The 13,342-nt window shown below is 37.8% G+C and overlaps 2 protein-coding genes across 5 annotated transcripts; one reads left to right on the top strand and one right to left on the bottom strand.

Annotated features, from left to right (window-relative positions):
• The first annotated feature begins 1,186 nt into the window (after nucleotides 1-1,186).
• On the top strand, nucleotides 1,187-13,131 carry LOC127808791 (pentatricopeptide repeat-containing protein At5g46100). Of its 4 annotated transcripts, XM_052347416.1 has the most exons (3): nucleotides 1,187-1,251; nucleotides 1,341-2,866; nucleotides 12,003-13,131. In XM_052347416.1, the coding sequence occupies exon 2, from the start codon at nucleotides 1,401-1,403 to the stop codon at nucleotides 2,850-2,852; it is 1,452 nt and encodes a 483-aa protein (XP_052203376.1). In that variant the 5' UTR covers nucleotides 1,187-1,251; nucleotides 1,341-1,400; the 3' UTR covers nucleotides 2,853-2,866; nucleotides 12,003-13,131. The 4 variants fall into 4 exon arrangements, with proteins under 4 accessions (XP_052203376.1, XP_052203373.1, XP_052203375.1 ...); XM_052347413.1 differs by having other exon boundaries at nucleotides 1,195-2,866; XM_052347415.1 differs by lacking the exon at nucleotides 12,003-13,131 and adding an exon at nucleotides 10,405-10,939 and having other exon boundaries at nucleotides 1,195-2,866.
• On the bottom strand, nucleotides 12,090-12,686 carry LOC127808793 (protein DMP6-like). Its single transcript, XM_052347417.1, has one exon. The coding sequence runs from the start codon at nucleotides 12,684-12,686 to the stop codon at nucleotides 12,090-12,092; it is 597 nt and encodes a 198-aa protein (XP_052203377.1).
• Nucleotides 13,132-13,342: the final 211 nt, after the last annotated feature.

The raw sequence follows: 13,342 nt of genomic DNA, 5'->3' as shown, positions 1-13,342 counted from the left end.
ATTTATAAATAAGTTATGACCATATAAGCGAAGAGCTGCGGGTGGGCTGTAACTTTTTTGAGTTGGACTATTATTAAAAATTATTTTGTTTACATTGAAAAATTAAATGTGGTAGTGGTCTCCCCTCCCATGGTAGCTCAAATGTAAATTTGCCCCTGAATAAGATATCTGACTTGACTAATTGCATGCTTTGCTAAATAGGTTAGGTTGATTCCAACAAATCCCTAAATTGATTGCCATTGTTAGAGTTAAGGAACCAATTCCAAAATTACACCTCCAATAGGCTTTACCATCGCCAAATTTCTGGTGAAGTTCAAAAGGATCGCCTACAGTGGTGATCCAAATATGCAATTCCAACATCGACATATCTTCCCCCACAATGGCCATCAACATCGAATGAGCAAACGACAAGCAATGAGCAACGATAAGCAACAACAACAAGTAAACCAACAACAATATATTTTTCCTCCTTGTGCCTTTATGGCGGTTTAAGGAAATCAAGACTTTAATTCTCTCTCTATAGTTTTGCTCTATTGAATTTTCTTTTTCTTAATTTATTATTATATTTTGTATTTATTTTTATATTAGATGATTGATATTGTATATTTGTGTATTTGATTACTGATTTTGTGTATGTAATTATTTTATAGATTTGATTATTAATTTTGTATATGCACGTAATTGATTATTAATTATGTGTATGTTAAAATAAATAAATAAAATAAGAAGTCAAATAGAAAAAAGAATGTAAAATGTTGTTAAAGCAAATACAAATTTTGAAACAAAATCATAATAAAGAATAAATTAATTATAATATAATAAAAGAGCGGTATAAGATTTTTTATTAAAATCAATCTTAGAAATATAATTCTAATTCCCACGTTATGTCAGGGACATAACATAACATGTCTTTAAGAGAGAATTAGCTAAAAGTGTGATATGGGAATTAAGTTTTTGACCCATAAAATGGAATGACGAATAATAATAATAATAATAATAATAATAACATTACAAACTACGAAGTGGGGTTTATTTCTCCATTCTTTGGGCCGGATCATCCAGCCCAAGATTGTTGTGGATCACTAGATTCACAGAACCACGGGTAACCCAATGCATTAATGGGCTTTGGCCCAACAATTTGTTTGGTTTTATGGCACAATCGCAGACACAGCAAGACAAACGTCCTCTTCCGGCTTGGAGCGTCTGTTCGTGTATTGGGTGATCTGAAATTTGGAGTCCGCCAAGTGTTCGGTAAAATGTCTTGACTCAAAAAACTTCGGTACTATACCTTTTATGTTTGCTCTTGAATGGTTAATTTCGTAAAATTGGATCAATTATAGCATACTATCGAGTCTTTGAAGTGGTGTCAAACGAGGAGATCGTCGTGAAGCATTGCAGTAATGAGTAGCAAGGCAGCTTTGAAATGGCCGAAACAAATATCGGCATCTTTCGTGGAGCAGCTGATTCGAGCAGAAAGAGATTTACAGAAGGCTGTTCTTATATTTGATGCAGCTACAGCTGAGTATAGTAAAGGGTTTAGGCATGATCACAGCACCTTCGGTGTCATGATCTCCAGATTGGTTTCTGCGAACCAGTTCAGACCAGCAGAGGATTTGCTGAACAGGATGAAGGACGAGAAGTGTGATATTACAGAAAATATATTTCTTTCTATTTGCAGAGGCTACGGTCGGGTTCACAAACCGCTTGAGGCGATTAGGATTTTCCAGAAGATGAAAGAATATGAGTGTGAACCGACCCAGAAATCCTACATTACTATCTTTGCTATTCTGGTTGATGAAAACCAATTAAAGATGGCTTTGAGGTTTTATAGGTACATGAGAGAAATAGGTATTCCTCCAAGCGTTACATCCCTCAATGTTTTGATCAAGGCCCTGTGCAAGAACATTGGAACCATGGATGCTGCTTTTCGGATTTTTCGCGAGATGCCTAATCGTGGGCATATTCCAGATTCTTATACTTATGGTACTTTAATTAGTGGGTTGTGTAGATTTGGTAAGATCAGTGAAGCAAAGGAGCTTTTCAGGGAGATGGACACAAAAGGTTGTTCACCTACTGTTGTTACCTACACTTCCTTGATTCATGGTTTATGCCAGTTGAATAACGTGGATGGGGCTATGGGATTGCTTGAGGAGATGAAGTGTAAGGGCATTGAGCCCAATGTGTTCACTTACAGCTCTCTCATGGATGGACTTTGCAAGAGCAGAAGGTCTTCACAAGCGATGGAGCTATTGGAAATACTGTCTAGTAAACGCCATAGGCCCAACATGATAACATACAGTACTTTAATACATGGACTATGTAATGAAGGAAAGCTTAGAGAAGCATTGGAGATTCTTGATAGGATGAAGCTGCAGGGATTGAAACCAGATGCAGGATTATATGGGAAAGTCATAAGTGGCTTCTGTGATGTTTGCAAATTTCAGGAAGCTGCAAACTTTCTCGATGAGATGATTCTAGAGGGTATCTCACCAAATCGACTGACATGGAGCCTTCATGTTAGAATTCACAATACTGTAATCCAGGGCCTTGCGGCACAAAGTGATCCAAATCGAGCTTTTCAATTGTATCTAAGCACACGCACTAGGGGACTCTCCATTGAGACCAAAACATTTGATTCATTGATTAAATATTTTTGTAAGAAAGGTGACCTGCATAAAGCTGCTCGCATAGTTGATGAGATGGTGCTTGATGGATGTGTCCCTGATGAGGGAACATGGGTTGCTCTGGTAAGTGGATTTTGGGATCGAAGGAAGGTGCGGGAAGCTGCTGAGTTTGTAAACTTAAAACTGATTGACAGATTTGTTGAGGCTGGATCAGAATTTGAGTCTTAGCATTATTTCAATGGGTATTGCTTCTACTTTTTTTACCTTTGTTTTCAGCATCTGAACATTGTGTTTCCTTGTATCTTCATGGTCAAATCTTGGAAACTTGCTTTCCTGTATGAGTCTGGATAGTTTTTCTCCTTTTTCAGCTTTGTCTACAGGCTGTACAGATTAATCTATCGCACTCGTTCACTGGCTGCAAGTTGTCTTGCATTACAAGTCATACCATCTTAAGCATCATTTCATTGTGCTTGTTAACAAATGTGTATCCTACATAGAATGTATTTTAGGTGTAACTGTGTAATATCAGTATTCTGAAGATTTAGAAGTGTCAACACCTAAACTTTATCTAAGATTCTGTTCTCGACAATATGAGAGTCAAGATTCACAGCTCAGGCAAAGATTGAGATCCTGAATTAATCAGAGATTGAAACAATGAGATTGTAACTTAAATTAGTAACACTAATGGTGCTATATGAAATAGTCAAAACCTTCAAAGTTTTCTTTTGTTTATTTTTAATGTTATAATTCAACATATGTGCAATAGACAACTGATTCTGGGGGGTGGGGTGGGGTCCAGTTTGGAACCTCACCTATACATTTAACAGTTTGCATTATTCATCATTCAGTGAGTGGAAAAATGTCCCTGCTGATTTTAAGTTACTTCTTTTCTTTCTTGAAATTAATTTAGAAGGACATTTATGCTACGGAATGGTAGCTGCCAACCATTCATTATGTGGCATTGGAGGAGACGTGGCTTCTAGCGTAGTTGAAGACTATTCTTCTCTCCTTAAGCATATGATATTATTAGAAAGCCACATGCGAGTAGATAAATCAAGCTCTCTGCATTGCTTTCCTGGGAGCTTCAATCGGATGAAAAACAAAAAGCACCACATATACTTAGCTATGCAATTGTGGCAGCTTAAAAGGTACTATGGCATAGAATCTTCACCTTGTTTTTCCCCCATCCTGTTGTTGTTGTTGTGTGTCTTGTTAAAATACCAGATTGTGGAACACTTTTTTTAAGACCGAGTCCACCACTTGGTTTTAGCTGACTTTGAATTGTGCAAGTTGAGTTTTCCTATTTTTAGTTGAGTCTAGTCATGGAGTTAGTGGGTCACTATTGCTGAAAAGAAGGAGAACGTGTCATTGAGTTTGTTTCCTTGTATGCCTATATAAGGCACTCTAGTTGCATCAAATAAAATAATCCCTTCACAATATCTATTTTGTTGTTTTGTGAGAGTTCTTCTACAAAGTACACTTTTTCTATCATTTATATTTAATCTTCTGCCCTATGATATTCTACAATCTGGTATCAGAGCAAGAATGAGTGATCTTCAAGTTGTTGGCGGAATTAAAAAGATCAACAATCAAAACTACAATTCTTGGTCGACATGCATGACATCTTACATGCAAGGCCAAGACTTGTGGGAAGTTGTTAACAAAAGTGAAGTTACGCAATCGACAGAAGAGGATGTAAATGGTACGTTGCGGAAGTGGAAGATAAAAGTGGGCAAGGCGATGTTCGCTTTAAAGACCACGGTTGAAGAAGATGTGCTAGAGCACATCCAGAATGCCTAAACCCCCAAAGAAGCTTGGGATACCTCGGCCACACTTTTCTCAAAGAAGAATGACACAAGGCTTCAACTTCCAGAGAGCACGCTATTGTCGGTAGCACAATGCGGCATGACGGTCACTCAGTACTTCCACAAGGTGAAGTCACTTTGCCATGAACCTTTTGAGTTGGATCTAGAAGCTCCAATCGAGGAAACCAGGATAAAGAGAATAATTATCCATGGCTTGAGACTCGAATATAGAAGCTTTGTTGTTGCAGTACAGGGATGGCAAAAGGAACCATCATTTGTTGAGTTCGAAAATTTGTTTGCTGGTCAGGAAGCCTTAGCCAAGCAAATGGGAGGAATTTCGCTAAAGGATAAAGAGGAAGAGCTCTACGTCAACAAAAGTAGAAGAAATTCCAAGCAGCACACCGTTGGTGGATCTAAAAGGAACGAGGACAAGGCGAAAAGTCATCAAGGTGAAAGGAGCACTTGTTCAGGGGGAGATTTGAAGAATCATGGCAACGACAAAAAGTTTGAAGGGAAGTGCTACAATTGTGGGAAGAAGGGTCATATGGCAAAAGCTTGTTGGTCGAAGAAAAGGACCGTCAAGAGTAATGCTGCTACTTCCAAAAGCGAAGATGAATGGGATGTTGAGGCGCTCTTTGTTGTAGAAGGGGAGGAGTTAGCTCTCACAACAACAACGTTTGAACAGATTGATTATGAGAAAGATTGGATCGTTGACTCGGGATGCTCAAATCATATGACAGGTGATAAAGAAAAGTTACAGAATTTGTTAGAATACCAAGGGAGCCGAGTGGTGGTAACAACCAACAACTCAAAGTTACCTATAACTCATATCAATAATACGGTAATCTCTCCTCAATATAGTGCTAATGAGGTATCACTTCAAAATGTCTATCATGTTCTAGGTATGAAGAAAAATCTTCTATCAGTAGCACAATTTACATCTTCAGGCCATTTTGTTCTATTTGGTCCGCAAGATGTGAAGGTATTTCGTGACCTTAAGACTATAGGAGAGCCAGTGATGGAGGGATGAAGACAAGAGTTAGTGTATGTAATGTCTGCAGAAATTGCATATGTAGACAAGATGAAGAAGAATGAGACAACAGGCTTATGGCACATGCAGTTAAGTCACGTTAGCTATTCCAAGCTAAATGTGATGATGAAAAAGTCGATGCTGAAGGGACTTCCCCAACTTGAATTAAGAATAGACAATCCGTGCAGGATGTCAGTATGGGAAAGCGCATCAGTTGTCGTATGAAGAGTCCAAATTTAAAGCGAAAGAACCATTAGAGTTAATTCACTTTGATGTGTTTGGACTTGTTAAGCAAGTCTCTATCGGTGGGATGAAGTATATGGTGACCTTTATTGATGACTCTTCAAGGTATGTGTGGGTTCATTTTATGAAGGAAAAATTTGAAACTTTTTCAAAGTTCAAAGAGTTCAAAGAGACATCAGAAGTTAAAGTTGGTAAGAAAATTCGTTGCTTGTGCACTGACAACGGGGGAGAATATACCTCAGACGAGTTCTTCAATTTCCTTCAAGAGTGCCGAATCCGCCATCAGTTCACATGTGCCAACACTCCGCAGCAAAACGACGCAACAGAAAGAAAGAACAGGCACCTGACAGAAATATGTCTAAGTATGCTTCATGTGAAGAATGTTTCGGGACGATTTTGGGCAGAAGCAATGAATACTGCAGCTTTTGTGATCAATAGGCTCCCTCAACAAAGATTATGTTTTCTTTCACCCTTTGCAAAATCGTGGAACATGAAACCTACAGTTAGCTATTTTCGTGTTTTCGGATGTGTGTGCTATGTATTTGTACTTGATCATTTATGTAGTAAGTGGCTGCACTCTCACCCTGCAATTAAAACATAATAAATTTTTTATATTTTTTTTCTTTATTTTGGTGAGAGGTTTATACTCGTCAGTGTACGAGTGCAGTTGTAATCCAAATTTAAATTTGTATTTTTTGGATGGGTTCAGGTCGTTTACTGAGATATTTATTTATGACAAAAGAAAAAGAATGTCACACACACACACACACATGCATTTGGACGAATTGGCAACAAGATTTTTTTATGGATTTTCAGATAACGGATACTAGGAAATAAAACAAGGTAGAAATTGAAATAAACACTGAATGTGAGAATATGAAATTGTATAACACTTGAGTTAAGACAATTTCAGCACCAACCCGTTGATCCCCAATTTTTAGCAGAAAAGATTAGCAACATTAATTTAATTTCAGATATGAGGGTTTGTTATTAAATGCAATTAGAGATGATGATAGTTCTAGTTTAAGCAATCCTCATACATGATATGCATGATTCTAATTTAAGCAATTATCATAAATCCAATTGCAATTAATACACAAAACAACTAAATTAATCATCCAGGTTTGGGTATGATAGCGTTTCTAATTTTAGTAACTCCCATGCGTGGCATGAAAGTTCTAAGTTAGGCTTACGCTCCAATCCAAACCTAGTGATTTCTCAATAATTAATACACACTCATACTGAAATTTAAATTAATGTCACTCATTTAAAACGCAGCTTTCTTTGGGAATCATTGGCGTTGGACACTGTCATTGCCTTAACCCAAGATTGGATTTAGCTACTCATCTCCATTTGAAAGTTAATTGATAGGAATTTAAATGACGTAATTTAAATAACATGAATTAAAATAGCAAAAATTAACCGGTCATTTAGGCGGTGGATAATAAAAAGACGTGAATTAAAATTGCAGAAATTTGAAGGCAGAAATTAACCAGCTATTTAGGCGGTAGATAATAAAGTAACAATAAATGACATAAGAATTCAAGAGAAAAAAGAAAGAAAATAAGATCACAAGAGAAGACAATAGAGAAAAGAAGAGAGAACAAGAGCAATCCTCAAAGAGAAAATCTAAGAAAACAACTAAGTTTTGATTCAAGAATAATAATCACCCCTTACAAGTGTAACCAAGTGAGCTATTTATAGTCCACAAGATGCAATATAAACCACACAATTTCAATTATACAACTAGACATAATTATATCTAATGGGCACTCCCACACGTAAAGTTAAATGAATTTTAGCTAAAAGACACACATAAAAAAGCACTCATAAAATAAATATTTAAAAATAAAAAATATATATATTTTTTACAAGTTGGGTTTTGGGTCTTCTTTATGTTGGATTTGGGCCTTCCTTGGAATTAAAATGCTTGGGCCTTATTTGGTTGGACTCCATTTAATAGTTGACCCAATTGCACTAGATTTTGAGTAGTAACGTTGGCCATCCGATTGACTCTTTAACATCTTCAATTACTCGGCAAGTGTCAATTTCTTCATATCATCCTGACAATAGTACATAATGTGCATAATTATTCAAATTAAATATTAATATAAGATAAAAAATAGGGATATAATTCATTAAAATTTAGAAAAATTAATTCCTCATCAGCAAAATTGACAAAAAGGTTGTTAGATGTATCTTTGTGGGATATGATAGTCAAAGAAAAGGGTGAAAATGTTGTGATCCTACACCTGGAAAATGCTACACATCCCGGAATGTGGTGTTTGATGAACTGTCTTCTTGGTGGTCTTCAGAAAAGGAGATATTACCAGACTCGGATGTTTTTAAAGATGAGTTGAAATATGCTTAAATCCAGTTGAGTTTAGGTGTAGATGAAGATGCTAATGATAGTGGTTATGTCGAAGAAGGCATAGCTCAAGGTCTTTGGCAAACTGGTGTGTATCAACAACCAAGCGAAGAAGATGAGCCTAGTGAAGCAAAAGCACCAACTCCACTTAGAAGATCAACAAAAGTCAGAAAGCCAAATCCCAAATATGCCAACGCTGCTATAGTAGAAGAAGCAGATGCAAAAGAACCGGAGACATTTGAGGAAGCATTTCAGAATACGGAGTGGACTAAAGCTATGGAAGAAGAAATTGTTGCATTAAAACGTAATCAGACTTGGGAGATCGTGCCAAAGCCAAAAGATGTGAAGCCTATTTCTTGCAAATGGGTTTATAAAATAAAGCGTCGCACAGATGGATCAATTGAGAGACACAAGGCTCGTTTGGTAGCTTGAGGGTTCTCTCAACAATATGGAATAGACTATGATGAAACGTTTAATCCAGTTGCAAAGCTTACAGCTGTGCGAGTTTTACTAGCACTTGCAGTTAGCAAAAGTTGGAACTTGTGGCAGATGGATGTGAAGAATGCATTTCTGCATGAAGAATTGGATCGGGAGATTTACATGACTCAACCGATGGGTTTTCATAATCAAGATCATCTTGAATATGTGTGTAAGCTTTGGAAGGCACTCTATGGATTAAAGTAGGCACTAAGGGCTTGGTATGGTAAGATTGCTGAATTTTTTATTCATAGTGGTTATTTTTTGACATCTGCGGATTCTAGTTTGTCAAAGCTAATGGAGGGAAACTAGCTATCGTGCTAGTGTATGTGGATGATTTAATTGTAACAGGCAATTGTGAAGAAGATATCCACCAAACGAAGAAGAATTTATCAATTCGTTTCCAGATGAAACTTGGACAATTCAAGCACTTTCTTGGTTTAGAGGTTAACCGTACTCAAGAAGGAATATTTCTTCGTCAGTAAAAATATTCCAAAGAATTGTTGAAGAAGTTTGGAATGCTTGAGTGCAAGCCAATTTCAACTCCAATGGAGCCAAATGCAAAAATGTGTGCTCATGAAGGGAGAAATTTGGAAGATACAACGATGTACCGATAGTTGGTGGGTAGTTTGATCTATCTAACTTTAACCAAACCCGATATTTCTTATGCAGTTGGTGTGATGAGTCGGTACATACAAAATCCAAAGAAGCCTCATTTGGAAGCAGTGCGGCGAATTTTGAGATATGTGAAAAGTACGTTAGACTATGGTGTCTTGTATAAGAAAGGTGGAGATTGCAAGCTAGTTGGTTGTTGTGATGCTGACTATGCAAGTGATCATGATACCCGACATTCAATTACTGGGTATGTTTTTATGCTTGGATCGGGAGCAATTTCTTGGTGCAGCAAAAGACAGCCAACTGTGTCTTTGTCAACAACAGAAGCGGAGTATCCAGCTGCAGCAAGTGCAGCTCAAGAGAGTACTTGGCTTATGCAATTGTTGAAGGACTTGCATCAGCCCACATATTCTGCAATTCCTCTGTATTGCGACAACCAGTCAGCAATACTTTTGGCAGAGAATCCAGTTTTTCATGCAAGAACTAAACATGTGGAGGTGCATTATCATTTTATGAGGGAAAAAGTTCTGGAAGAAGAGGTTGAGCTAAGGCATATTAAGGCAGAAGACCAAGCTGCAGACTTATTCACAAAAGGCTTGAGTGGCAACAAATTTGAAAACTTGTCATCAGCTCGGCATGGTGAAAAGAATGGAAGCTGGTATTGAGGGGGAGTGTTAAAATACAATACCAGCTTGTGGAACAGTTTTTTGAAGACCGAGTCCACTGCTTGGTTTTAGCTGACTTTGAATTGTGCAAGTTGATTTTTCTTATTTTTTAGTTGAGTCTAGTCATGGAGTTAGTGGGTCACTGTTGCTGAAAAGAAGGAGAGAACGTGTCATTGAGTTTGTTTTCTTGTATGCCTATATAAGGCACTCTAGTTGCATCAAATAAAATAATCCCTTCACAGTATCTATTTTGTTGTTTTGTGAGATTTCTTTTACAGAGTACATTTCTTCTATCATTTATATTTAATCTTCTGCCCTCTGATATTCAACATGTCTTTTTTGTTTTTTTGCTTGGTAATCGAATTTGTTGTGTCTCTTTTTCTTTATGCTTCAGTGATGCAGCAAAACGGATTCTGTCTCTGGTGTTTTTTGGATTCCTTTTTTGAATGGGTTCTCTCTGTAATTTGAGAAGTTTACTCTAGGCCCTGCATATTCTGCATGATTTAATATGACTGCTCCTGGCTGCGAGTAATGCCATCAATTTTCATGTTCTCTTCTTCTTCTTTTTTGTCAACAGGGTGTTTTGTACCCTCAAATTTGAGGTTGAGAAATGAATGTAAAACGACCAGGCTAGTTCTCCTTTGTTCGTTGCTTTATGATTTGGAATTACACTCAGGAACTGAACCATTAGGCATCCTTTTCATTTATCACCATGTATTTCTGCAATAAGTGCTAAGCAAGACAGTGGAAAGGCAATGATGGCAATGAGTTAATGATTTCAATCTATTGATCTAATGTTTTACTGTTATTTCTCCCTTTCTCTCAAATTGTTGCTAATCTCTACTTCTTTCCTTCCCTCTACTGAGTCCTCAGATATTATTCCCCTTTTTCTAATTTGTTGCAGAAATGTTGTTTTGCTTTCACTGTTTATCACTGCATTTTAGCATTCTTTTCAACTTTTCTAAAAGAATCATGCTAGATATACATCACTTTTATACATCTTGCACTACATAAGGGGGTATTATGACCAAAATACCCCTCGCCTCACATGCGCCTCATGAGGGACTTTTTTGTTATTGACACACCTTTATGTAGCCCAAGGTATACACAAAGGTGTATACATGAATCTGAATCTTAGTTGCATCAGATCATTCCTGAGTCCTACTTCTAGTTATAGCTTTTGCATTAGTTTTATCACATTGCATTACTCCATTAGTGGTCCTAAGCTGGAACTTCATTGGGATGTTTGGCTTCTAAAGCTCGTGATTCTACTGCAGGAGACAGGCAGAGCCAGGAGGACAGTGTTCTTAACCAAACATAATGATAGGAAATAGGTCTTGATTTGTTCTAATTTTGATTTAAAATCCAGATTTTCAGCCTTTTATTTAGTAAGATTTGATTAGATTTTTAGTAAAACTTATATAGCAAGTTGATTTGATTTATCTTTAGCCTATAAATAGGCCTTATATATCTAATCAGAGGGAATTGATTGATTGTGAATAATATTGAGATTTCTTCCTTCCTGAGATCTTTCTTTCCCTCTCCAATTCTCCTTCTTCCCCTCTTTCCTTCTTTCTTTCCCCAACTTTCTCCTGTCTCTCTTTGCTGTTCCTCGTCACAGAAGGCTTGCATCTGTTGATCAGCTACATTTTTTTTATGAAAGCAAAGAGAGACACACTGGAAAGGCTTATATGGGTTTTTCTTTTTCCTCCTTTGTTTCATCAAGTAATAGTAATATTGGATAATTGGAAAACTAATCACCGTGGATCTTACTAAAGATACATGGATGTAGTTTCCTTTTCAAGGCTTAACTTGATCAAAGCTGAAATATATGCAAACCATGACTAGGGAAGTCCAAACTCCAGAGGACTGTTCTCCTTTGATTATTTAAGCTGAGAGTGATCCGCAAGCAACGATGCTTGCAAATGGTAAGAGTTGATAATGCGGTGGTACGGCCGTAACTGATAAAAAATACTATTTTTATATGGTCAAGGAAGTGAAAGGTGTGTGAGTGTATAGTCACGACCTCATCTAGGTCTTCTTAAGTTGAGCCTAGTAGTGATAGGACTTTTCATGTCTAGAGACTCATCCCTTCCAGGAAAAAAAAGTTAAATTAGTCAGTTGATGGATACAAATTTTCTTTTGACACCAAAGCAATTTTTCTTGAATTTTCAGGGCGGGAAAGAGGGTCCTGTCCCTTCATGGAAGGTCTTATTGCACAACTTCAGAAAAAAGAAGGGGAGTTACAGGAGAAAAAAAAAGTTAGCCAGAAGTGATGGGGAAGCCTATGCCGTGGCGTCGGGTGGGGAAGATTACAAACAAGCTACTGCAAATGGCCCCAATTACAACAGGCAGCACTGCTAGGATCTGCTTCATCATATCTGATGCTGTTGGACAGAAGCACTTGACAAAGCTTTGGTCAAACATTACAACAGTTGCAAAGACCAATATTGACATGAGGGCATGCACAAAATCTATCAACCTTAGTCGATACTTCTCAGCAACTTTGGGCGGTAGAACAGCCGAGCCATCAATGACCCACAGACCATGGGGTGTGGCTATGCCATGACAAACATGCCCTTTCTTGTCCTTAAAGCTGTCTGTGAAGCTCAGGAGAATACCTGACAGTGCACAGAGAGCTATGAGCGTGGCTGCCAGCCCCCGTCTAAGCGAGCTGCACTCTCCTTGGTTCGTGACAAGAGGTGATAGAATTTGGAAAGCTAAGACTGTCCCAGTTGGTAAATAATTGGCTAAATGGCTCGTGCTATGAAACGTCCTGCTCATGGCCTTCTGCATCAGGGTTTTCTCTCCCGCTTCAATCGGGGAATTATCGTCCAAGAGGGATGCCGCCTTCTCCATTACTACTTGCCGCTTCCTTTTCTTCTAATCCCTGTAAGGCTTGCTGCTGCATTCACTTCTGAGAGCTGGAGGAGCCCCGAAGAGTGGCTTCTTTGGATGAGTTAACAGCTCCGCTGATCACCGTGGAGCTTGTTTCAAAGGTTGATAATTGTTATGAAGTTTAGTCCTATATAGCTATCGAAGAGTTTCTTTCCTTTTCAGGCTTGAAGGGTAGTGGAAGAATGTCCCTTTCTTTTGCTGCAAAGGGATGGGAATGAAGTTGGGCATGTTTGGGAGAAATGGTTGCTTTCTCATGTTGGGCTCTTTTCTGGTTTCCACCATCAATGGAAATGGATCTCATTTTCTGTTGGTGGTGCCCTTGGATTTTTGTTCTTTGTAGCAATAATACCTGTTTCAGACACAAAACATTCCTCCTTTGGAATTTAAATGCCTTTGTTTTGGAAAATTATTGCATCATCTTTGACATTCCTAACACGTCATTACTTTGTTTTTCGCCAGTTCGGGAGGTTCAAATGAACCAGTGTCCAAGTTGAAGTGGAATTTTTAAAATATATTCTCCAGGTGTTTGAATCTATTTTTAAGCTAGGTAACAAGAGAGAGAGGAAAACATTCAATGTCATTGTGACATCATGTTGTCTTAGTACTAATGTGTTATG

This window comes from Diospyros lotus, chromosome 8, assembly GCF_014633365.1.
Source record: "Diospyros lotus cultivar Yz01 chromosome 8, ASM1463336v1, whole genome shotgun sequence".
NCBI lineage: Eukaryota > Viridiplantae > Streptophyta > Magnoliopsida > Ericales > Ebenaceae > Diospyros > Diospyros lotus.
Note: the sequence above shows the minus strand (reverse complement) of the source record. Positions and strands in the feature narration are given on the sequence as shown.

Coding starts and splice junctions, on each gene's coding strand:
- LOC127808791 (XM_052347416.1), top strand. CDS start 1,401: ATGAGTAGCAAGGCAGCTTTGAAATGGCCGAAACAAATATCGGCATCT.
- LOC127808793 (XM_052347417.1), bottom strand. CDS start 12,686: ATGGAGAAGGCGGCATCCCTCTTGGACGATAATTCCCCGATTGAAGCG.